The 27,084-nt window shown below is 39.1% G+C and overlaps 1 protein-coding gene across 1 annotated transcript; it reads right to left on the reverse strand.

The window, feature by feature from the left end:
• On the reverse strand, positions 1-26,497 carry LOC139456268 (fucolectin-like). The gene is made up of 4 exons (XM_071237889.1): positions 26,446-26,497; positions 21,531-21,743; positions 17,623-17,865; positions 1-227 (listed from the first exon to the last, which is right to left on the reverse strand). Exons 1-4 carry the CDS (start codon positions 26,495-26,497, stop codon positions 1-3), a joined length of 735 nt encoding a protein of 244 aa, XP_071093990.1.
• Positions 26,498-27,084: the final 587 nt, after the last annotated feature.

Consider the following 27,084-nt stretch of genomic DNA (forward strand, 5'->3'; position numbering starts at 1 on the left):
TCACAGACATGGGCGCTGGAAAAAGTAGAACCACCCATTAGCACTTGATGCTTCGGCGGATCCCACTCTCAGCTCACAACCATGAGTGTTGTAGTTGTAGTTGAAGCCGATGCAGGTTCTGTTGTAGATGCAGTGGGCGCTGCAATCAGCTGCAGATGCGGCATCAACTTGGATTACATCCCCGACATATCTGGTTCCCACCACGCGCTGAAGTTCGGTGCTGAAACCTATGAACAAAGGTCTTTTCCATAACTAAAATTAATCACATATACATTTTGATATATTTTATTGTGTTTTTGTATGATTATTTTTTGATCAATGGGTAAATACAAGAGGCTAAATACATTTTGTTCTGGAGAGTACGTATATGCTTGTCGTAAAAGGCGACTAACGGGATCGGGTGGTCAGGCTCACTGAGTTGATTGATGCATGTCATCGACCCCAATTGCGTGGATCGATGCTCATGATATAAATCACTGGATTGTCTGGTCCAGACTCGATTATTTACAGACCGCAGTCATATAGCTGGAATATTGCTGAGTGCGGCGTTAAGCAACAAATCAACCAACCAACCCAACATCCATCGAAATAACTATATCCGCCCTCATGTATCGGTATTCGTGCTTACAGACATATACCCTCCTACCATTCCCCTACATCCATCGCCCTATAACTATGACTATAAACGCCTTCGTGGATCCGCACTTACGTTCATATTGCATTGCATGCATCGAAATACACGTTTAAAATATCGTAAATATTTTACAATATGTACATATTAAATATCAGCAAACAGAGATTATTATAACGCAATAGATTTCATCCGTCAAAACATCACAATCCAAAAAGAGATAGTGACCTAAAATAGCAAAATGTCATACGATTTAACTTGTCCGTCATCTTGGATTCAAGATGAAACATTTCAGGGCGTTTGAAGAGTGGGGGGATTTAGCAACAAGTAAGGTCCTCTTGAGCGGGACGGTATTTGAGATGGATTAGCTTATGAACTATGATTCTCTTCAGGTACAAAATGAGGATCCACGATGTTCGACCTGGTTTAAGTGTGTAATCAAACCTCACAGCATTGGTTTTTGACTGACTTTGGCGTCAAAACAAACTCATTCATTTACTTGAACTGAATGTTCATCTTGATTGTTATTGATAGTCACGGAGCCGTGATCCAGTGAACAGGGTGTCAATAGATAAAAAATAAAGTAATGATAGGATTACCAGAAAAACGGGGTGTAACACCCAAGCCAATAAGCTTCGCTCAGGAACACCAGAGTAAGTCAGTACAAGATTGAAAACTGCCCCATAATTATGTATGACAGGCTTGTCGGGTATTGCGACATGTATATGTGAAAACAAAGTTATTAAAATGAAGAGCAAAACTGACGAAAGTTACCAATAAACGTGTATAAGAGTTATATCGTCACTGCAAAAATAATGAGTGTTTGTCTTTAGTATTAACATTCAAATACGTTATATCTGTATTAGCGATATTGTCTACGTTCCACCGGTGAGTAAGCGTTAGCCTTACTATTTAGTAGTATAAATATTGAAAGAAGTTGTATTTCTGAAGACATCACGATACAGTTTGGATCGGTTTGGGTGGCAGCCTAGATAGCCATAGAATAGGTTCATCTCCGAATCTCCCATATCATTGGGGCTCCTCTTCAATTTAAATGGGGTTACTTGTTTCTTTCAAAACTATACAGTTTTAGAGACTAAACGTTTGTCTGAATAGGCATCACCAGTTTGGAATTGTACGATTCCGAACTTTCACGAGACTGTGTTTATGAATCATTGTCAAATAGTGGTGACATGTAATCTCGGAAACAATACGCGAAATCGCGCATGCACAGAACGGAAAATTTGGACAAGGCATTTAGTCATCCGCATGCGCAGAACGATTGATTTCAATACTTCCTCTAAGCGCTTCGAGTGCAGCGTCAAAAGCGGGCCTGTTATCTAACACGCGAGAACTTACTAATGAAATCTGAGAAGTAGAAATACCGGTAGATGCTGTTGCTTGATTGACAATGTCAATCAAGAAAGGGAGGAGCTTGATGATATCGTTCTCTCCCAGTAAATTCCGATGTCAAATAACGACTTTATTTGGACGGAAAAACGATGGTTTGAAAACGTACAAATAACGTCGTTTTTCCGTCCAATGACCATATACGGGAAAAAACGACGTTTTCGTCTTTGCAGTGAGTATTCGTTGTGTAATATATTACAAATTGCAAAGTATTTGTCTTTCCTGTAACTGTCCTTCCCATAACTCAGATTTTCATTGTGGTAAAAACAGGGACATCTGGCTCAAAAAAGATTAGTTTACGTCTACCTTTATATGACAATAAATAAACATGAAACCTTTGAAAAACAGACATTCACAGATATAATTTTAGCTAATGAGTCAGTCAGAACTTGAAGAGACATTATGAACACCTTTCTTATAATTGTTATAGGAAAGACAAATGTTGTTCCTGTAAAAGATATTATTATTAAGAAAAGGCACTTATAATCAACAATTACACAGAAATGACATTTGACTGTATACAGTATTACTCGCTATTAACATAGACACACAATGAATAAGTGTATGTATGAATATATGATTATTGGAAGTCATCTGTGCTGAATATTAAAGATATTTTCTTGTTATAAGGATAAACAGTTGTCCCCTGAAAATGAATTGACAGTGACATGGCTGAAAAGCTGTCAAACATTAGGATCATAATTGTAACTGTTAATAACTAATTATTCAGTTTTTAATATGAATGTTACAAGAACTGTTTTACAGGTCAGACGTATTTTGTCACAGACAAGACATTCTTATGTAAAAATGGCACTTACATGCAACGATAACACACAGGCAATATTTGATTATTTAATATGTTTTTATCTATTAATCTCCACACACATATGAATAGTGAGTGAGTATGGTTTTACGCCGCTTTTAGTAATATTCCAGCAATATCACGGCGGGGGACACCAGAAATGGGCTTCACACATTGTACCCATGTCGGGAATCGAACCCGGGTCTTCGGCGTGACGAGCGAACGCTTTAACCACTAGGCTACCCGACCGCCCCCACATATGAATAACTGTTTGAATGAAAGTATGACTATTGTGAGTGACTATGCTGAAACTTAAACTTTTTGTTACAAGGAAGTCGTTCGGAATATGGCACGAAGTTTCATGGAAAGGTAAGGGCGGAAAAGAGAGACACCGATTGTGGAATCCCCAAACATAAAGAGACAGATGGTGGCGTGGAGAGAGAAGGACGGTGGAGGGGAGTAACAGAAAAAGACGGATGGTGGAGCGGAGTAACAGAAAAAGAGGGATGGTGGAGTGGAGAAACAGAAAGAAGGATGGTGGAGAAAGAGAAGGATCAGTATTTATTTTAAAATTTTGTTCACCTATCTTTCATGTACAAAAAAATGATGGTTGTAAAATTTTAAGGTTCTGTTTTTTATTGATATCGGATTATTGTATTGAACATTATAGTGAGTGAGTGAGTTAACATTTTAAGTCACATAGGCAATATTACTTATCACAGAAAAGATATAAAACTAGAATCATAAAAAAGGATAGCACTATACATAACAATAACATGATAAAACCGGGCTATAGATCGCAAGCCACAAAAGGTAGATCACCATACTGGGGACCATGGAGACTAACAATACCTTTGCTACCTGCATGGACCCCAGCAGGATTTACATCACCCCTTCAAGTGTTGGTGATTATTGGCAAATATCATAGTGAGTGAGTCAGTGAGTGAGTTAACATGTAAATTCACATCGGCAATATCTCAGCCATATAGTGACTTTCAAAGGTTATTATATGATAAATACATGTAAGTTATAAGAACATGTCAACAACGGACAGTACAATAACTAGAATTATCACAGATTATGATTTAAAACTAGCATGGAACGATAAAAAAAACCATCCAAAGACAGAACAATACATTGTAAAAACGAGCTATAGATCGCCAGAAAATGAAGGTCGTTCACCTGACTAAGGACCATGGTGACTTACAGTACCTTTGCTACCTGCATGGACCCCAGCAGGATGTACATCATCCCTTCAGTCGCTGTTGGTTGTACATAATTTTCGCCACAATTAAAATGACAAATATGCTATGGTTAAAAGCGTAGCAGTTATAAATATTCTTTGAATGACATGGACTTACGATACCCTCTCAGAGGGACAATCATTTTACAGTACTTTAACCCCCTTCAAGGATAAGGCCACTAACAATCTCAGCTATAAATTCATTCTACTAATTTAAAAAAAGCCATTTTACACAAAACATTTTAACAAGATTTATGATACAATTGTATTTCTTTTTTAAAAAATAATAATAAATTGAGTACGTATAGTATTAAAAAGATCCTGACCTGGAAATATGTATCCCTTGTGATGGAAAATCAACACGGTCAAGCAAGATATGCTTGAGTGAGTGAATGAGTTGGGTTTAACGCCGCTTAAAACAGTATTCCAGTTCTATATCCAAAAACAGTCCAGTTCATCATCTTTTCAGATTCATTATCGTGTCTACAGGCAATCAAATCTAGCTCTTCACATCATCCATTAATTTTTATATAATGACATTGCTACTAGCCAATACGACATCGTCTTTTGCTTGTTGCCCAGTCATGTTGGAATCACGGGTAACACTATGGCTGATGCTGCAGCAAAGGCAGCTCTCAACAAATCTTTGACACCACATCTTCTACCATACATTGACTATAAACCTGTTATCAGACGCTATATCGAAGACCTAATGCAGAAGAAGTGGGACACTCAAGTAGATATAAATAAATTACATGCAATAAAAGCAAATATCGGTTATACTTACTTGGGTTGTCAGTCCAGATTTGAAGAGTTCATTATGCGACGATGTGGTATTGGCCATTCGCGTTATACACATGAGTTTTTGTTGAAAGGTGAAGATCCTCCATTTTGTGTCCCTTGTGATGAAAGAATCATAGTCAAGCAGGTCTTGCTTGACTGTATCGATTTTTACATCACAAGGGATAATTATTTCAAGGTTTCATCCATAAAGGATCTTTTTACTGTAAGTTCTCGTTTAATTCATGGGTTTTTAAAAGAAATAGAATTGATTGACAAATTTTGATATGTATTGTAAAAAGTATGTGATTTTAATTTGGTGGAATGAACTAATAACTGAGATTGCTGGTGGCTGCACCTTCAAAGGGGATTGAAGTAACGTAAAATAATTGTCCCCCTGAGAAGGTATGTAAGTCCCATTTCAATTCAATTTTTCATTTTCCATGTTTTTAATCGTAGAATTCTTGTTGCTTTTTAATGATTTGGCTTAAACTTACTGACATTCACCAGTAGCCAGAGCGATGGTGTAAATCCTGCTGGGTTACCATGTAGGTAGCAGAAGTATCGTAAGTCCCCATGGTACCTAGTATGGTGACCTACCTTTGGATATTGGTGATCTATAGCCCATTTTTTGTGTACTGTTATGAATTGTTCAAATTTTATGATGATATGCTAGTTTCAAATCTACATCTGTGATAGTCTAGTGTTTTTACTGTCCTTTGTCGACAGATTTTAATGTCTATATTTATGTAATACTACTATTAATTCACTCACTCACTATCACGGGGTGTCAGCATTATGTGGGAGGAAACCCCGAGGTGATGCAGGTCTCAGACGTTTACCACTGAGACGTTACCCACGAGCACGGGTATGGTGCTGAGAAACCTAGAAACATAATCGTGGCGAACCGGGATTCGAACCCACACTCATAGGTTTCTGGCGTGCCCAAGGGGCGCAACTCTGCACAGCGAATCGCGGCGCTTCAGACGACGGAGCCACCCGTGCCCCCAAGATATACTTGACGGTGATTCTCTCATCACAAGGGATGCAGAACCGAGGATCTTCACATTTCAACAGATATTCGTGGGTGTGACGGCAATGGTCAATACGACAACTCAAGTAGATGTAACCAAGATTTGGTTTGATTTTATTCATACCCACTTGGCTGTCCAACTTCTTCTGCATTAGATCTCGGATGTAAGATCTAATCATGGGTTTATAATCGGTGTAAGGGATCAAAAGTGGTGTATCAGATTTGTTGAATGCTGCTTTTGCAGCAGCATCAGCCAATGAGTTGCCAACGATTCCAACATGGCTAGGCAACCAACAGAAGATTGCCAGTAGCAAGCGCATTTTGCAGTTCAATGATTTCAAGTAAAAAGAAATGCTGACACGAATTTCTTTTAATAGCCTGAAGACAGGACAGTGACTTTGAAAAAAATAATGAATTGCATATGTTTAGATCGTTTGAAAAATTCAAGAGCTGTTAAAATAGCATTTGATTCGACTGTACATATTGAAGAATTAACTGGCAATTTAGTTGAAATAGTTTTGGTGCCAACGATGATTGCGCTGGCGACAGCGTCACCATCCTTGGATTCATCTGTAAATATTGATTTGTAAGTATTGTATGAAGCTAGTAATTGATTATTTTCTTGCTGGTACGGTAATTGCTTTGTTTCTCCAAGACTGAGTCCTTGATGGTGGATAGAATCTAAAATTTTAAGATAGCTTTTGCAGGCTCCACCATAGATGATGAGTTTAGAATGTATGAGTGATCTATATACGGGAAGAGGGGTTGAGTGGTCCCCTCACTACTTGGAATTTGAAAGAACTATAAAATGATAAAAAATTACTCCTAAGAATTTCGCTTCCATAACAACTTAATTGGAGTGCCCCAGATGTAAGACTGGATCATTATGTGGTTAATTGTTTCGACAGAAATGAATACAATAAAAAATTTTAATTTAGAAAACGTAAAACCATCACGTTGAGACCAATCATTGGTTATATTTAGAGGAAGCTGCAACTGTCTCTCTCTCTTTTCCTCGACAGGATACATTAAATGTATCAACAAACAATGAACCCATTAACAGATTAATTTAAAACCTTAGATAAATTATTTATATTTATACTAAACAAACTAAACTACTGATAATATGCTACCTTGTGGGACACCCTGATCTTGACCATAAACATCAGACAAGGTAGACCCTTCGCGTACCTGGAAACTTCTATCTGTTAGAAACTGTGATATGAAATTAGGCAAACGGCCTCTCAATGAAATTTTTCCAGGTTGTATCATAGGCTCTTTCTAACTCGAACATATTGATACAATGTGTTGTTTATTGATAGCATTTTTAACAAGTGTCTCTAATCTAACCAAATGGTCAATGGTACTTCTACTTTTTCTAAAACCATATTGAATATTTGTGATAAGATTATTTGGTTCTAAGTACCATATTGTTGTTATTGACCATTCTTTCCATGGTCTTACAAACACAGCTCGTAAGAGATATTGGCCTGTAAGGAGAAGGATCAGTATGATCCAGGCCACGGTTTGGTATTGGAATGACGACAGCATTCCACCAAGATGAAGGGAAGTTACCCGATGTCCTGATATTGTCAAATACACTGAAGAGAGTTACTTAACACGAATCAGGCAAATGTTTGAGAAGTTGATAATGAACATTGTCTGTGCCTGTAGCAGTATCATGAGCTTGATCCAAAGCATGAAGGGAAAATATTTCATTGTAATCCTCACCGTTATTAGAAGTAAATTTAGTTTGTTTTTTTCTGACGTTCTTTAACTTGGAGTTGGAGTTGGAATGTTTAGCGAAAGTTTCACCTAATTTGTTTGCTATATCAGATTTATTTGTTAGGAAGTGAGTTCCCTCCTTAAGATGCTTAACACTTGCTTTGGAGCCTGTTCCTTTCATTTAATTCACCGTATTCCAAACCTTAGACATAGGTGGTCGTGAATTAATTAAAAACATAACTCTGCCGAGACTGTCTGTGGACTGTGGGATGGTGGCGGAAATATTTCTCTGCCTTCTTTCGAGTTTATCTAGCATGTTTACAAGCGGTGGTAAACAATGGTTTACGGATATGTGGATTTGTAGAGGACTTTGGGATACAACCATCAGCAATTTCGATTAATTGATCTGAAAACACTTGAATAGGGTCAGTGTCATAATTCAATAATACAGGCTTAAGCTTATCTCAACATAATGATTCGAATATAGACCAGTTAGCCTTCGTGAAATGGCATCTAGATGAATGTGGAACATCTGATCGATTGACGGTTGAAAGAATAGTGGTCACTGCCACAGAGGACATCGTGGACGGACCATTCAAATTCATTTAATATGTTTAAGTCAGTAAGGGATCAATCTAGTTTTGTTTGTTTATTTGGTTGTTGTTTAACGCCGCTCTCAGCAATATTCCAGCTGTATGACGGCAGTCTGTAAATAATTGAGTGTGGACCAGACAATCCAGTGATTAATATCATGAGCATCAATCCCCGCATTTGGGATCTATGACATGCATCAGCCAAGTCAGCGAGCCTGACCACCCGATCCCGTTAGTCGCCTCTTAAGCATGGGTTGCCGAAGACCTATGCTACCCCGGATCTTATCGGGTCGGATAAATCTAGTGAAGAATAGGATTCAGATACGTATGTAAATAATCATTACCACCCCAAATAGGATTGTGGCCGTTCAAGGGCCCTGTGATAATACATGGCCTGGGGAGTTGATCATAAAGTATAAACATAAAGCTGATGGTCTAAAGTCTTGAACTAAAAGCTGTAGGTCATTAAAATTATACCCAAGTCCTCTACAATTCCTCTACGATTCCACTTCCATTTATTTATTTATATATAAATGAAATTTGATGATAAAAAACGAAGCAGATGACAGTAAAACCGATCGCCAAAACGCATCACGGCAAGGGCCCTGGTAACCCGCTGCACCGAGTTCCGTGCAAATTGAAATGCACATGCGTTCCCCCATTTCTTGCCCTATAGAAATCCACCCAGATCGGATAACATTCATTCGTTTTTGAATTGCTAACACATGCCAAGGTTGACAAGAAATCAGCGACACCAAGCCCTTGGACGATTGCAAGCTGGACAAACCGCCAGGCTTGTATTCAATGCATTTCAAGTCCATGTAAGGACCATATACAGGCAACGGTACCAGACCACCAACACTACAGATGACCGACCACGTAGTAGAAGGTCACCATCCGACGTGACGATCATCAGATTGTGCGGCAGCATCTTCAAGATCGCTTTGTTACTGCTGCGAAAACTGCTCAACAGACACACCAGCGACACATTAGTGCGGACACCGTGCGTCGACGATTGACGAGCAGACACCTCTACTGTCACAGGCCACACCAAGAACACATTCTGACACCTGGTCATCGCCAGGACCGGCTTCATTGGGCAACATAGCTACAGCATTGGCGCCACCAGCAGTGGAGAAGAGTCCTCTTCACAGACAAGAGCCGTGTATCTCAACAGCAGATGGCAGAGAGAGACTAGCGACGCCTTGGGGAACGTTATTCGGATATTTGTTTTTGAGAGGTGGGACGGTTCGAGCATCATGTAGTGGGTGGGAATTGGTTTTGCACAGAGGATCGACCCTGTGGTCTTCAAGGACATATGTCCAGGGAGAGGCAATGGTGTCACAGCAGCTTGGCGCGTTGATCAAGTCTGGAGACTAGACGCCATACCTTATGTGTCACGCCGCAACCACGAGTTTCAGCATGATAACGCCCGTGCCCACACTGCGAGAGCAACAAGAGACTTCCTCCAGCAGAATGGCATCAGGACCATGAGGTGGCCTGCCCACAGTCCCAATTTAAATCCCATTGAACACCTGTGGGACGAGATTCAAAGACTGCTGAATGACGTCCGACCAAGGCCGACATATGCAGCTGAACTGCGACAGGCGTTCCTCAGAGTGTAGGCGCAAGTGCCCATGGCCTTCATCAACCGCCTCAACAATTCCATGTATCGAAGTTGCACGGCAGTCATCAATGCACATGGCGGACACGCGAGATACTGATTTGTGATGCCATTTTGTCAGAGACTAGTGTTGTGTTTCACTTTAAGAACATTTGACACTTTAATTTCAACTTTGATGATCAGTATTGCCAAGTTTCATCTTTTTCTCTTTTTCCATCTTCCAATATTAATGTAGATATTTGCACCTCCAGTTCTTAAACGAGCTAAGTATTTTCTATAATCGATTCTTGACCAGACAATCCAGTGACTGACATCATGAGCATCGATCCACGCAGTTGGGATCAATGACATACATCAGACAAGTCAGCGAGTCTGACCACCCGATCCCGTTAGTCGCCTATTACGGCAAGCATGGGTTCCTATCCCGGATCTTCACGGGTCTTAAAGAATATGTCATTAGACGTGTACAAGCACCCAAGTTCTTTTTAAGATCTTAAAAATTCAGAAAGTGCTAACTTATCTGCAAATAAAATGATCAACAATTCTATATATTCAGGAAAAAGTTGTACACCTCTAATGTTTTCATTGTAAAATTATGAACCGGTTCGTTTATATACAGAGAAAATATTAAAGGGCCTAAAACACACCCTTCGAAAATTTTAAACCTATGTGAGATTCAAATATATCTGAAAATTTTCCATTCAACTTCACGGTATTTCTAACCTTTTCATACACAGATTTAATAGCATTAAACATATTTCCTTTTAGACCTATATGTTCCAAGAGATATGATAAATATTTTGTATCTACGAAATCAAACGCTTTTATAAAATCTACGAAAGCGACGTGGAATCTACCTTTACGTTTGGACAAATGCTTGTCGATTAGAGCTATCAAAACAAAAATGTTATCAGAAGCAGAGTTACCTTCGCGAAAGCCAGCTTGTTCGTCCGATATTTTCTTCAAACTATTTGCCCAAAATGTTAATCTTTTGTTAATGATTGATGTATAGAGTTTGCTTAATACATGATGCCCCTATAGTTATCTGGCTTTGTTTTGTCACCAATCTTATGTAGAGGAAGAATTATACCTATGTTCCACGGATCCGGAAATAGTCCATTTTTAAAGAGATAATTTAAATAACTCAAGGAGATAAGGAATATAGTAACATTATCCTGCTTTCACATATTCCCCTAAAATATTATCTAAACCTAAGATTGCTGATAGCTTTTACAAGTTCATCGTTGAATATTTCCCTGTTATAATCATCGTCAAAATCCACTTCATATCTATTTGACATACAAATGTTAATATCACAATCAATGTCTGTATGGTCATAATAATGTTCATGAATCACACAATCATGTAACGGAATGAGAAGTGGATAAAAAGTTTAAGATTTATATTCAAATATTGGTATTTGGTGGTTATACTGAATATCCGCAAATGAACTACAAGGGAGATAACTCATCGACTTCTTCTGGTTTGGGTTAATTCTGAGAGGACCTCATATAGGTCATACTTGTTTCCAACAAGTATTTACATGAATGAAAACGAAACTTGTTGTAGCGTTTATCGTCATGTTAATACGTAGATTCAGACAATAAGAATCAACATTGATATTTAAAGTCGACAAAACATGTCAATTAAGAGATAAATATTGCTACTTGGTGGTTATATTGGATTGATGCAAATGATTGAGTATTCTACATGCATCCTTGGGTCTGTTACCCCAGTGTAGAAGTTCAAATCACTCAAATATGTCATCAGAGACTAACAGTGTATTGTTATTCTATGTCCAGCCATCAAACTCTTGGCGGCCATCTTGGAAATTTAAGCCACCAAGGGGCTCTGGTGACGGAGTTTCTATCTAAAAGTGTTAACTACACTTCAGTAAGTTAGTGTGCCAAGTTATACGCATATAAGTCCTAGCACACTGCTTTAGAGCTAAAAGATTCAACAGTGTAAACACACATTTAGGAAACCTTTCGACCATTTTGAAATTGGCGGCCATCTTAAATTTATGTAGATTTGTCAATAGTCGAAACCGTACAGTAGATGTGAATATCACTTTACAAACATTATACAGCTATTTCGCAATACAACACATGCTTATTTCATTAAAACATTTAACCTCATCTGAATATGGAAGATACATTAATAATTGGTGGCCATATTGGATTATGCAAATTAGACATATTTCCCAAACTGGGTTTGCTTGGGACTTTTAGTATGTTGTTTCCGGGACCTGAAAATGCATTGGGTGAAATAAATTCTGATGCAATTAGTTCCAAGTCGAGTGCAAATATTCTAGATTGCCTGGACTATTTAGCATATTACTGATTCAGAAGAATGTATTGTTGGTTTATGTGGTCAACATCATATTTATGAGTTACACATCCTAACAGAAATATATATGGAAAGTCAATTTTTTCCCCACATATTGTAACTATATTATTTCCGTTTTCATCTGAAACTGAACCTCATTACTCATATTTAGATTCTGAAAGTTAATATTCTCATCGAACAACCTTCTTTTAGTGAATCTGGACCAATTTTAACAATGTTACGGGAAAGGCATGGACCGCCTCTGCTACAGGATAAACTCTTTCAAAGATATTGAACCAAAGGTTTGTAATGTTGGAATTTGTTATTTTCAATCTTTACAGGTGTTGTTGAAAGCAAATACGAAAATAAAGTTATCATGTTGAGAGACTGGTTTTTATCTTTTTTAAATCTTCAAATAATGTCACTTTTTGATAATGACTCCGATAAGGGATCATGAAAGTGTCATGAAAGCATCATCTAATCATGTCTGTCTCACATCCACGCAGTCCACTGATCCAAGATCAAATAAAAATCCTTTTATGTCGAGGAATGTTTGAGCAGTTCCAGTCGATGGTGTCATTATTTAGCAACTTCGGAGGTACAACCGAACATGCTATTTCTATGGGGCCAGGTCTTGTGACAAATCACATGTGTGCTTCCGTTGCAGTAAACAGCATGACAGTACAGACTGCCTTACAGACTGAGATTCAGCCTGAACAGCAGACTGTGCCTCAGACTGGGCCTAACTGTGAACCTGAACCTGAACCCAAGACAGTACAGAAAGTACGCAAAACTAAACATCCTACAAACAGAGATAGGAAACAAAGAAAAGAGAATAGAGTTGCCGTCCCCGTTGACAATCCCTGTAGAGGTTCATAACAGCTTTGAACCTCCAAATATGGAAGCCACGGAGTGGACCCTTCCCTCGATCTCGATCTCCAATTGAACCTCCATGAGCTGTTCGACTAATTTACTACAATTGAACTGTAGAGGCCTTCGGAATAATTGTAATGACCTTCAGCTATTAATTCAAGATTTAAAACCATCAGACTTTTGTCTTCAAGAAACCCTCTTCAAAACAACGGAAAATTTTAATTTAAGACAGTATGACTCCTACCATTGCTTTTCTACTCGTACTTGAGATTCTTCTGTAATGGTGAGGCAGGGCGTCATTCATAGCCCTGTTCCTCTTAATACTCCTCTTCAGGCTGTTGCAGTCCGTGTCACATTGAATATTGTTTTTACATTGTGTTCTTTATGTATTGCACATTATATGTCATATTCTCTGCGACAGTCCCATCATAAGGCACTTTATGACCAGCTCCCTTAACCCTGTGTTCTCATGGGGGATTTGAATGGTCATAACCCACTTTGGGGTAGTATTGACAGCAATACAAAGGGTAAATTACAAGAAGACGTTTTCTTAAATAATGATTTATGCTTTTTTATGATGGTTATAACACATATTTACTTCCCGCAACCGGTACTTACTCTTGTCTGGACTTATCAGTTGTAGATTCCAACTTACTATGTGAATTCAAATGGTCAGTCCACGATGACTTCTGTGAAAGTGACCATTTTACCACCATGTTAAAATCTTTAACACCATCTGATATTCCTCCATCATCACGATGGAATTTTACTAGAGCCAACTGGCCTTTATATGAAATCCTCTGTACTAATGAACTCAAACCTAAAGTGTTTATTGATGTTCCCGACCCCATAAAACGTTTCTCTGATGAACTAAATAGAATAGCTGATGAACGTATTCCGAAGTCCTCCACAAATCCCCATATTCGTAAACCATGGTTTAACAATGATTTCAAACAAGCTAAGAAGGCACGGTAAAAGGCTGAAAAATATTTCCGTCGCCATCCAATGGTACATAATCTAAATAAATTCAAAATTATAAATGCTTTTAAACAAAACAAACGCCAATATTGGCAAAATTATGTATCCAAGATAAATTCACGGACGCCTATGTCCAAGGTATGGAACATGATTCAGAAAATAAAAGGTAAGGGTAATAAATCAAGCATGCACCAGCTCATAGATGGTGATCGGTTGTTAACTGATAAATCAGATATTGCAAACAAACTTGGTGAAACTCTTGCTGAACATTCTTTCTCCCCTTACTATGTCCTTCAATTTAAAATATACAAATAGCTGCAGGAAAAGAAACCTATAAAATTTTAATTCAGATAACGAGGGAGATTACAATGAAGTATTTACCATTCATGAGCTCCATACTGGACTTGGGCAAGCTCATGATACTGCTGTAGGATCTGATAATATTCATTTATCAACTCTTAAAACATTTACCACAATCCTGTTTAGAAACCCTTTTGATAATATTTGATCAAATATGGACGTCAGGAGAACTTCCTTCTTCATGCCGTGAAGCCTGGACGTGATCATAATGATCCTTCCAATTATCGACCCATTTCATTGACTAGCTGCGTTTTCAAAACCATGGAATGCATGGTCAATAATAGATTAACTTGGTACTTAGAATCCAAATAACTTAATCAAAAATATTCAATGTGGTTTTCGTAAATATCGCAGTACCACTGACCATTAAGTTCGATTGGAGTCATTCGTTAAGAATGTTATTATAAACAAACATATGAAGTGTCTATCTTTTTTCGATCTAGAAAAAGCATATGACACTACATGGAAGCACGGTATTTTTGGAAGACTTACATGCCTTTGGATTGCGAGGCCGTTTGCCTCAATTAATATCAATTTTTTTATCAGACAGACAATTTCAAGTTCTCGTGGGTTCAACCCTATCTGATCATTATAATCAGGATCAGGGTGTCTCACAGGGCACTATTTTGTCTGTTACATTGTTCAGCATAACAATAAATAGTACTCTTTCCAAAGTTTTAAACGATTCAATTGATGGATCACTTTTTGTGGATGATTTTAACATATCATGTCGTGGTGAAAACAAGCACACTATCCAAAGACAATTACAACTGTGTCTAAACAAAATAAATAAATGGTCATTGGAAAATGGTTTTAAATTGTCAAAATTCAAAACAAATTGTATACATTTTTTGTAGGAAATACAAACCTCATAAAGACCCTGATTTAGTTTTAAATAGCACTCCAATCACAGTTGTAAAAGAGGCTCAGTTCCTGGATTTTGTTTTTGATCACCATTTAACCTTTTTACCACACATAAAATAATTTAAAAATAAATGCCTGAAGGCCCTTGACCTACTGAAAGTAGTTTCAAATTCCAAGTGGGGAGGGGTCAGAAAACCCTCCTTCAACTGTACAGAGCACTCATTCGCTCTAAACAGGATTATGGCTCCATCATCTATGGTGGAGCCTGCAAAAGCAATCTTAAACTTTTGGACTCTATCCGTCATCAAGGTCTAAGACTCTGTCTTGGATCTTTCCGAACTTCTCCCATTGACAGCCTGTACGTTAAGGCTGACGAGCCATCTCTTAAACAACGCCGAATTGAATTAAGCTTACAGTATACTTCTAAATTACGTTCAAATAACTCGAATCGAGCATATGGCTGTGTTTCTAACCCCCTTTACGAAAATCTCTACAATAAATATCATCGGTTCTCCCTCCACTTCGAATAAGACTACAATCTGATATTTCTGCCGCTAAAATTACTCTTGAAAAATAAAGCCCCCACGCTGCTTTTGTCTTCACCTTGGCAGTTAGTAAAGCCATAGGTGGATTTAACATTAACTAAACAAACACATCTAAACAAGTCAACTTATTTATCAACAACAACATAATGAATTAAGAAATACATAAGATACTTACAAAGCTATGTTGACAGATGGATCCAAAGATAGTGACGCTGTTGCCAGCGCCACTGTCATTGGATCCAGGACTATGTCCTCCAGGTTACCCGATAATAGTTCTATTTTCTCAGCAGAGGCCAATGCCATTTTTACACCTTTTATGTCAGTAAACAGTCAAAATATAAGATGTTTATCATATTTTCCGATTCTCGTACTATCCTGCAGGCTGTCCATAACATTTCATGTCAACATCAACTTTTAATCAAAATTATTGAATTATTTAATGAAATTGCTACTGGTCAATACGACATCGTATTTCGTTTGTTACTCAGCCACGTTGGAATCATTGGTAATACAATGGCTGATGCTGCAGCTAGAGCAGCAGTGTGACACCACTTTTGCTTCCATACACTGATTACAAGCTAGTGAGTAGATCTTATAGCCGTGATCTGATGCAAAAGAAGTGGGACACCCAAGTGGGTATAAATAAATTACATCAAATAAAACCAACTATTGGTTACACCTACTTGGGGTGTCAGTCCAGAATTGAAGAGGTCATTTTACGACGATGTCATGTTGGCAATTTTCGTTACACCAATAAATATTTATTGAAAGGTGAGGATCCTCCGTTCTGCATCCCTGTGATGAAAGAATCACGGTTAAGCATATCCTGCTTCACTGTGTTGATTTTTCCATCACAAGGGATAAATATATAAGGTTTCATCTATGAAGGATCTCTTTAATACTATTAGTTCGCATTTAATTATTTGTTTTTTTAAAGAAATAGAATTGCATAATACATTTTGTTAATTTGTTTTGTATAGAATATATTACTTTTTTACGTTAGTAGAATAAATTAATATCTCTTATTGATCATGGTTAGTGTAAAATTATTGTTCCCATGAGAGGGTTTGTTATTCTTACTAAAGTTTTAATCGTAGAATATGTTTGTTTTTTTTAATTTGGCTAAATTTGTCAATAATCACCAACACCTGAAAGGATGAAATCCGGCTGGGGTCCATGCAGGAAGCTAAAGTACTGTAAGTCCTCATGGTCCCTCGTATGGTGATCTACCTTCAGTTGCTGGCGATCTATAGCCCGTTTTTATAATGTGATGTTATGTATTGTGCTATCCATTTTATGATTCCATACTAGTTTTAAATATATTTCTGTGATAAGTCTAGTTATTTTACTGTCCTTCGATGACCGAATTTTATATAGTTTAAAAGTATAATATTAATGTCAAATTTAAACTCGTCACGATATGGCTGTAATATTGCCGATGTGACATTAAACTCACTCACTCACTCTACTAAGATCTGAAAGAACGTCATATGAATTAGTTGTATGATCAGGGTTACAGCATTTAAGGCCTTAGTAAAACTCGCAGGTGATTATGCTATATACATGTATGTGGAAGAAATGTCCACATGTGCCTCATCAGTGACCAAATGATGTCTGATGTAATTCCCTCGTTTGACTGTTACCTTATTCTAGCTTTAGGACATGTGAATACTTGCATTTGTATGTGTTTTTGAAACGGATGTGCCATGGTCACCCTTTCGTGAACACTTTTACTATTTGATGGTGACTCATGGTTACAGTTTAGTCGGTATCGTACAATGGATTCTGCTTTTACCAGATAGAATTATCGAAAGATAAGCGTGAAATACTTACACCGTGTATTTGTTCTCTCAAACACTTCAACTTCACACAGTGTTAGTAGATCCCTTTGGTGCTGTCTGTCCAGACCCCGGATTCTGATATAACGCCCTTGGGCACCACAAGAACATGAGATATTTTCTGTTGCACCACCAGGCATTGGCCCATCATACATCGCGCACAGGTATGATGGGGTCGATGGGTGCAGCACGGGGTCATCAGCGAAGACCTCAATCTTGAGGTCATGCATTCGTTCACCTGGAACACAAAGGGCATATCTGGCATTTGTATCAAAAAAAATTCGCCTCTTTGAGTGGATTGAGTGGATAATGTTGTTTCAGTCCCTGATGTACAGCTTTTTAACCAAACCAACGAAATATTAAATTGATCTCTGTGAACACACCGGAACAGGTACGAGGGGCGTTCAATAAGTTTTGCAACTTGGGCATTTGTGTTAGAACAAACAATGTCAACTTGTGGCAGGTATGACACTAGTCATCATCAGGTTGACATGTGTCATAACAAGTTCCAAACACAACAATAAGTTAGATGTGATGTCTTCATTCACCATCATGGATTCTCTCAAACATAAACAATGCGCTATAATAAAGTTCCTTACCAAGGAGGGATGCAAAGCAAAAGAAACCCATGATAGCATGTGTGAAGTGATTGGTAAAGATGCTCCTGACTATTCCACAGTTTGCCGTTGGTCAGTTTAAAAGAGGTAGGGAGTCCATAGACAATGACCCAAGGTCAGGCAGGCCTTCAGATGCCACCCCACCGGAAACCATTGCTGCTGTAGAAAGAGGAATGTTGTCTGAACGACGAGTGAAAGTATCTAATCTTTCTAGGGAATTCCAAATATCAGTTGGAACTGTTGTAACCATTATTCATGAGCATCTTGGCATGTCCAAGGTATCTGCAAAATGGGTACCTAGAAACCTCAGAGCTCAAGATCGCCATCAGGGAACTGAAAGTTGTCGAGACCTCCTGGATCTCTATACTACTGATGAAGCTGGATTTCTTTCTCGTCTAGTGACAAGTGATGAAACATGAATCCACCACTGGGAACCAGAAACTAAATTGGAATTCATGCAATGAAAGCACCCCCATTCTCCGCCCACGAGGAGGTTTCGCACTCAACCATCGGCGGGCAAGGTAATGGCTACCATATTTTGGGATGCAAGAGTCATATCACTGATTGATTACATCCCACTAAAAACTTCAATCAATGAAAAGGATTATGCTAATGTAATGAAAGAATTGCGAAAATCTATTCTCAAGAAACGCCGTGGGATGTTAACACGTGGTATTCTACTTTTGCATCCGGTTCACAAGTCTAGAATCGCACGCGTCGCCATATGTGAATCTGGATTCGAACAGTTAAGTCACCCACCCTACAGCCCAGACTTAGCCCCCAGTGACTATTTCATGTTCAGGCAAATGAAATCTGCCCTACGTGGAAGATGCTTCCAGGATGACGAGGACATAAAGGCTGCCACGAAGGCGTGGTGAAAGGGTCAATCTGCGGATTTCTATAAAAAGTGGTATTAAAAGCTTGAAGAACAAATGAAATTAGTGTATTGAGGTGAATGGAGATTATATTGAAAAATAAGAGTGCTGCGACTTGGTCTTATATTGAAGTTGCAAAACTTATTGAACGCCCCTCGTACATTTTAACATGTATCCTTTACGATTATTTCATTTATGTGAGCGATGTGCATGCACGTATGTATACATGTATGGCTGCTTGTACGTATTCTGGCACCCTTGAAGACCCGGGTTTGAATAGGTCTTCAGCATCCCATGCTTGCCGTAAAAGACGACTATGCTCGTAAGAGGCAACTAACGGGATCGGGTGGTCAGGCTCGATGACTTGGTTGACATGTCATCGTATCCCAATTGTATGGATCGATGGTCATGATGTCAATCACTAGATTGTCAGACTGCAAAAAAATGTCATCATACCAGCAACCAACAAATCTCCAAATCACGGAAAAAGTCATTGAGCATTACACAACAACTGTCAATAGCGGGTATATGATCCACGGGATTCGATGACAGCCTGGCACCGTCGTCGCATACTTCAAATAAGCGTCTGGATGCCAAGAGCAGATTGTGCCACTCATGGGTAAGAGAAATTCCGAGTTCTTGGAGAGAACCTGGATACACAGGACGACGTGAGATGGACACCTGAAGCATGTTCCAAAGGTGTTCGATCGGTTGAAGTCCGGTGAACGAGTTCCATGGTCTCTTGCTCAAGGTAAGCATCAACCACTCTGGCACGGTGGGAACGTGCATTGTCGTCCATGAGGATGAAGTCAGGACCAGGTGCACCAGCATACAGTCTCATACATGCATGATCTCATCCTTGTAACGCATACCTGTCGTCGTGCCCCTCACAAACACATGGCCATCAGTTCTCCCAGCCCGGCTGACTCGACCCAAAACCATAAATTAGCCACTTCCCCATCTGTCACATTCAGCTACGTTAGCATCCTGAAATCGTGCTCATGCTTTACGCCACACTCGAGCAGGTCGACCAGTGAAGTCTAACCAGCACCGTGGCTCATCTGTGAAGAGTACGGATGCCCAATTGTTGATTGTCCAATTAACATGACCTCTCGCCAAATTCAAACGTGCAACGTCGATACATGGAATTGTTGAGGCGGTTGATGAAGGCCATGCGCACTTGAGCCCACACTCTGAGGAACACCTGACGCAGTTCCGCGCTGCAGTTCTCGGCCTTGGTCGGACGTCATTCAGCAGTCTTTTAATCTCGCTCCACAGGTGCTCAATGAGATTTAAATCGGGACTGAGGGCAGGCCAATGCATGGTTCTGATGCCATTCTGATGGAGGAAGTCTCTTGTTGCTCTCGCAGTGTGGGAACGGGCGTTATCATGCTGAAACTCGTGGTTGAGGCGACGGGCCAAATGAGGTATAGCTTGCGATCGCAAACTTGATCAATGTACCTAGCTGCTGTGACACCATTGCCTCTCCCTGGACCGATGTTCTGGAAGACAACAACACAAGCATCCGAATAACGTTCCTCACGGCGTCACCAGACTCACTCTGCCATCTGCTGTTGAGATTAGTAACGGTTCTTGTCTGTGAAGAGTACTCTTCTCCACTGCTTGTGGCGCCAATGCTGGTACTGTGTTGCCCACTGAAGACGGTCCCGGCGATGACGTGGAGTCAGAATGGGTCCTCGGTGTGGCCTGTGACAGTGGAGGTGTCTGCTCGCCAATCTTCGACGCATGGTGTCCGCACTAATGTGTCTCTGTTGTGTCCCTATGGTCTGTCGAGCCGTTTCCGACACAGTAACAAAGCGACCTTGAAGATGCTGTTGCACAATCTGACGATCCTGACCTCAGATGATGACCCTTTGTCTTCCACTACGTGATCGGTCTTCTGTAGTGTTGGTGGTCTGGTACCGTTGCTGGAGCCTGTATGTGGTCTTTACGTTTACTTGAAATGCATTGGCTACTTGTCGAGCGATTTGTCCAGCTTGCAATCGTCCAAAGGCTTGGTTTCGCTGATTTCTTGTCAACCTTGGCATGTGGTAGTAATTCAATAACGAATGAATGTTATCTGATCTGGGTGGATTTTTATAGGGCCAGAAATTTGGGAACTCACGTGCATTGGGTTTACCATGGCCGTTGCCGTGATGCCTTTTGGTGATCGGTTTTATTGTCATCTGCTTTGTTTTTTTATCATCAAATTTGATTTTTCCGGACAAGATAATGTTAAATTTTAAAAACTTTGACAAAAGTTACCCAGATGTTTTAATGACAATTTTTCCTGCAATGTTACTTGGGGAGACGTTTTTAGCTGTTCAGTATATATATATATATATATATATATATATATATATATATATATATGCCAAACCTGAGGCCCGTATAGGTTGAATTGTCCTTACCACAACAATCCACTCGGTTCGTTATGGTAACGTGTTCCAATAAGAAGTCACTTTGAAGGTCTACCATCCAGTATGGCTGCATGTCCCCATCTTGGCTCTCCCAACACGAGCTCCTTGAAAAGACTGCTTCTCTGTTGCCATCTACTGCTCTGCCTTTGTTATTGGTGAAGGTTGAAGATTTAGTTGGTTTGCCTAAGGCCAGATTGAGGTTACCTGATAGATGCAAGAAAAGAAATAATGTTACAAAAGGGACCGATACATGTTTGGTGTCCTGAAAACAATACGTTGAGTTGGAAACAAATGGTCTGTCTCGAATCTTGCCGAATGGGGCATCATACAACATTTACTGAAAACACGTTCTGCTAGACTACCTCCATTGTAGAAGTGCGATTGTATATCAACTCCCATTATAAACCTTCAGCGACGTCACTCCATTGTTCTTGCAGATCAATCTTTCCTCGTACTGTCCTTTTTTCTGTACAATGTTTCTAAATAGCTTTTTAACATGCCAGCTCTTCTTAACAGGTACAGATGAACATATTAAAGCCCTGTTGAATGACGAATAAACATGTTTTCAAAGTTTATTACAGGAGCAAATGTTTGATACAATTTTACTCATTATGTACACTATTTTCATGTGATATTGATATTTTGCTGAAGTCTCCGTAGTAATCGACTGGCATCTCTGCTGCATGGCAGTGGATATGATATTCGAAGGTACCTAACGTTGTTCTGCCCTGTAAGTAAATGGACATATAGTTTCATTTTTTAAACATTCCTAAGAAAGTACTAAATTTTTAAAAACAAATACTGAAATCCTAATATTTTAGGTTAGTTATGTAATTTTCAAAACATTTCAAAACGTAGTCCTCAAGACAAAGGTAAGCATTAAAGATTGACAACGGCAAAATGTTTTCTTCATGAGAAAAATAAAAATATGTTTTCGGCGATCCTTAATAACAAACCATATACCATTAGGAATGACTAAATATCCCTACTTTAATAAAATAGTGAAAAGTTCCAATTTGGTAATTTAATTTTCAGTTCTTATTGCTGTAGCTGTTATTTTGCATATGATCAGCTCAACAACATTGGCCTGATAAATCGGGTGGCGGCTATAGCTCTTAAAAAGTGGTTGGTTTTAACACCGATTCCACAACGAAAGAAATAATTACGTTATTTTTCAGAAACGTTTTCAAGTTTAAAAATAATCTAAACAAAGTCAACAACCTTATAAATATACAATAGACACACATTTCTATGAATATTTTTTTCTATAAAATTTCATTCTCACCTGTCATATAAAATCTCTTTTTCGACCGAAGGTAGGACTGCACTGCCGTGAAAATACCATATAAAAGTCAAGTCTGGAGAGTGAGTCCCATCTTGTTTTCTCGCTTCGAATATGAAATAATTCAACGTTGTGTTTAAACTGTCGTCATCAAGTTCTTGTGAAGGTTCTCCAAACTTGTAGAGATAATCGTCATCTTCTGTACCGACTTCATCTTTGTTCTCGAGACAACTATACTTATTTTTATGAAAATGTCGTCACGTTCCATCTTGATCCTAACCCATGTAGCTGAAATGGAGATATCGGCTGCACCGGGTGCGTGCTGCACGTTCGAGCAACATGATTCATAACAGAGAACGACAATACACTGACCAGCAGCACAAAATATTACCGTTCGTGTTGTGTTTGGGCCACCTGTTCCTTTATGGGTATCGAGTATGTGCCATATTTATGTATGTGTTTTCGCTATTTCAGTCGGTATATAAGTCGGATAAGTATGACCCCAGGGGATTATTGAAAAGTAAGTATGTTTGGCATTTCCAGTGGGATACATGCTTACTTTTCAATAAGGTCATTTTTTCCTATACTGGGAGCTTACCTGATTTTTATGAGGAATATAAGTTGGGACCTACCTGCTAGACATGGCGCCCTACATGCTGCACTTAGAACATTAGTTAACTCCCACGTGAGCCTACTTGCTACACAGGAGAAGATCATGGAAGCCTACAGGTAAGACTTGGGATTAGTAGTTAACTGCCATTGGAGCTTACATGCTGAAATTGGAATATTTGTTTACACCCACGGGATTCCATATGTTAAATATGGTAATAATGGTTAACTCTTATGGAAGCCTACATGTTAGACATTTACGCCGCACACCGCAATATTCCAGCTTTAAGACGGCGGTCTGTAAATAATCGAGTCTGGACCAGACAATCCAGTGATTGACATCATGAGCATCGCCTCACGTAAATGGGATACGATGACATGCATCAACCAAGTCAGCGAGCCTGACCACCCTATCCCGTTAGTCGCCTTTTACGACAAGCATAGTCGCCTTTTACGGCAAGCATGGGTTGCTGAAGACCTCTTCTACCCCGGATCTTCACGGGTCTGTTAGACATGGGAATATAATTAAACTTTCATGGCAAGATATCTGCCAGGTATGGTATAACAAGTTGATAAAAGCGAAAAAAAAACATTTCCATATTCTCTGCTAAATGCAGAGTTTATTTAACGATTTCGAGTGTATCATAAGGAAAGAGATTTTGGATCCTTTTCAAAAGGTGATGAAACCAGGTGTTCGCGAAAGGTGTTCAGCCCCACCGGTGGCACCCGTCACAAACACACGCAAAGACAAGCTTCATTAAGACCTTGAATGCTTTAACCCTGATCAAACAACGTTTGAGCAAGAGTTGTATCAGTCTCAATGTACCTCGACTGTACTCCAAAAGTTGTGAAATGTAGATACCAAAGGCTGGAGCTGCTGGAATATTGCTTGGCATCAAGGGACAATTTGACTATTTGAAAGCTAAAGTCATCCCTCTTGTCATACTGTCTTGTTGATAGTTTGCTGAGACGGTTCCACGGGTCTCTCGTATTTCTCGTGTTCAGGTGGAAAAATCATATCGAATTTTGGTTAACTTTCATACGTGCCAATCTGCCATACATTCCGGGTTAGAATTGGTCCCAAGCCACCGATACTGGTCGTAAGAGGCGACCTAATAGATTGGATGGATCTCGGTGACTTGGTTGATTGCACGCGATCGTACTCCTACGGCTTGGATCGTTAGCAAGAATCAATCACAGGATTGTCAATTATTGACATAACCCTGTCATATTGTGTATGGAAGAAAACACCCGCTAGACATAGGAATTTGTTCCAACAGATCGATATAAGGGAATAAATTTCAAGGAAATGTGCCTAATCGATATGAAAATGTAACTCACAAATGAGGAGTCAAGGGAACAAAATTAACAGGCAAAAACCTGTATGACATCGGCATTCGATGTAATAACGTTATATGTACCATCCACAATTGTATATATGTTGCAAGCAATCGAACTATCGATGACGTCCAGTTTTCTATGACCCGAATGCTGTACAAAGACACGTTAAAATTACAATAGTTGATATCGACACCACAGTATCGTGTCGATAGATGAATCGAATAATGATAACTCCCTTAACAATGCATTCCTCTTCGCTTTCATCCAAACACAACGTTTGCGGAAATGACATATAACACAAATGGATATTCCCCATCAATATATCGGATAATTATGCATTTTTAATGGCCCCATGTGGAGGGACTTGACTCGATTCAGTAGGGTAATATACAAAATCTCACTGATAGATAGGCAAACAACTTTGTTCCAGTAATATATTGTAATATGTGTGGTGGTCCGTTCGTTTAAGGCGAAACAATTCATATAACACAGTTGCGTCCCTTAGGTATGCCAAAAACCTAGGATCGTGGGTTCGAATCCCTTATTCGTGGTAAACGTCAAATACCTGCATAACTGTGGGGTTTTCTCTCAAAATTTATAAGCTGCCATATTTGTATCTAAACACTGTTCAAAGCGTTATTTAAACCCAAATCAAACACAAGCTTGGACAAATAAATTGACCCCTTAGAGAAGGGAATATAACTATATAACACTATTGTGTTTCCTGAGTTGACAAATAAGATGAACGAGACTTGTCCCAGTACTATATGGTAATAAACGTAACACTAATGATTTGCTACCAGCCAAACGTTAACCTGAACATATAACACAGAAGGGTCTTGACGCAGAACGTTATTATCCCCCACCACGAAGTTGGTGCTTTTCAACTTAGTGTATACTGAGTGAAATGGGGACAAGTGTTTTCAGCAACTACTGAAATTAAATGAATGAAAGTTTGCATGCTTATCTAAGAGATACTTGTCAAGACTGTGTTCGAAAATTGGTCCCGACAAATATTGTGTTTACAGAGTTATGGCCCTTGCCCCGTGCTTTTCAACTTAATGCATAGTGTTTGCAATTGGGGCAGGTTTTCTCAGAAACAACTTAAGTTAGATCATCTAAGAGATACTTATCAAGACTGAGTTATTTTTTTGTGCAGAGAAAGGACCTTTTGTGCGCATTAATTTCACCTTTAATTTTTTTTCTGATGACAAAAAGCGACCCAAGTGCTTTTCTCTTCTGAAGGCTTTATGGGGCTCTTTTTTATTGTTATTGTTCACTACTCTATGAACAAACAAACTTCTTATGTGCCTCATGGCGGGGGATAGTGATAACGCTGTTTTGTTGTTACTATACCATATATAGAGAACTTGAGAGAACTTGTCGCAGTAACATCTCATAACACAACGCTAATAGATATCCAGAACGATATAGTATTATACCAAAACCGCAAAGGACAATGGAAAGAAAGTAAAATGACCTCATTACACATATGCACTTTACCCAAACATGCATGGATATATGGTATGAGATATATGGTCGTATCTAATGATATGCCCCCAAGGAATATATTACATTTTTAAAATGACAAAAAAAATTTTGTGTGATGCAGGTCTAAGAGAGAGAGAGAGAGAGAGAGAGAGAGAGAGAGAGAGAGAGAGAGAGAGTACTGACCTGATACAAATGTTGCATGGGTGAGAAGTAGGACCGTATTTAGAAGGAACATCCTTTCTCCACGACAGGACAACTCTAATGATTTACTTGAAGGGTTTGCACACTTCAGGTAACCTTGAGAAAATACTATTCGTCAAGGCATTTCCTCAGGATGAGCAAGTCGATATCATCGTTGTGCGTCAATACCATAGCGTACAGTGCATAGCAACAAGTACTCACTGTCTTTGTTGATAGCATGTGTGAATAAAACATATGGTTAAAAACTTGTCATGCCCCGGAATCAGAATTGTTTCGTTAAGAATTAATTAAGGAATATGTAATAAAATAAAAAGTCTCTTTCACGGGGGGCCCAGTCATCTAAGGCGCCGCGATTCGCTGTGCAGAGTTGAGACCCTTGGAAACCTATGATTGTGGGTTCGAATCCCGGTTCGCCCCGATTATGTTTCTAGGCCATGTTATGGAAGCTAAGGGTGACCGTACATTAGCTTCTTGTAATCATTTCCTTTAAAAAAAGAACCTAAAAGCAGTGAGTGGGTGAATTGAGTTTAACGCCGCTTTTAACAGTATTCCAGTTATATCACGGCGTGTCAGCTTAATGTGGGAGGAAATCCCGAAGTGATGCAGGTGTAAGCCGTTAGC

Source organism: Haliotis cracherodii, unplaced genomic scaffold (genome assembly GCF_022045235.1).
Source record: "Haliotis cracherodii isolate W230 unplaced genomic scaffold, xgHalCrac1.p SCAF_11, whole genome shotgun sequence".
In the NCBI taxonomy this organism is placed as follows: Eukaryota; Metazoa; Mollusca; class Gastropoda; order Lepetellida; family Haliotidae; genus Haliotis; species Haliotis cracherodii.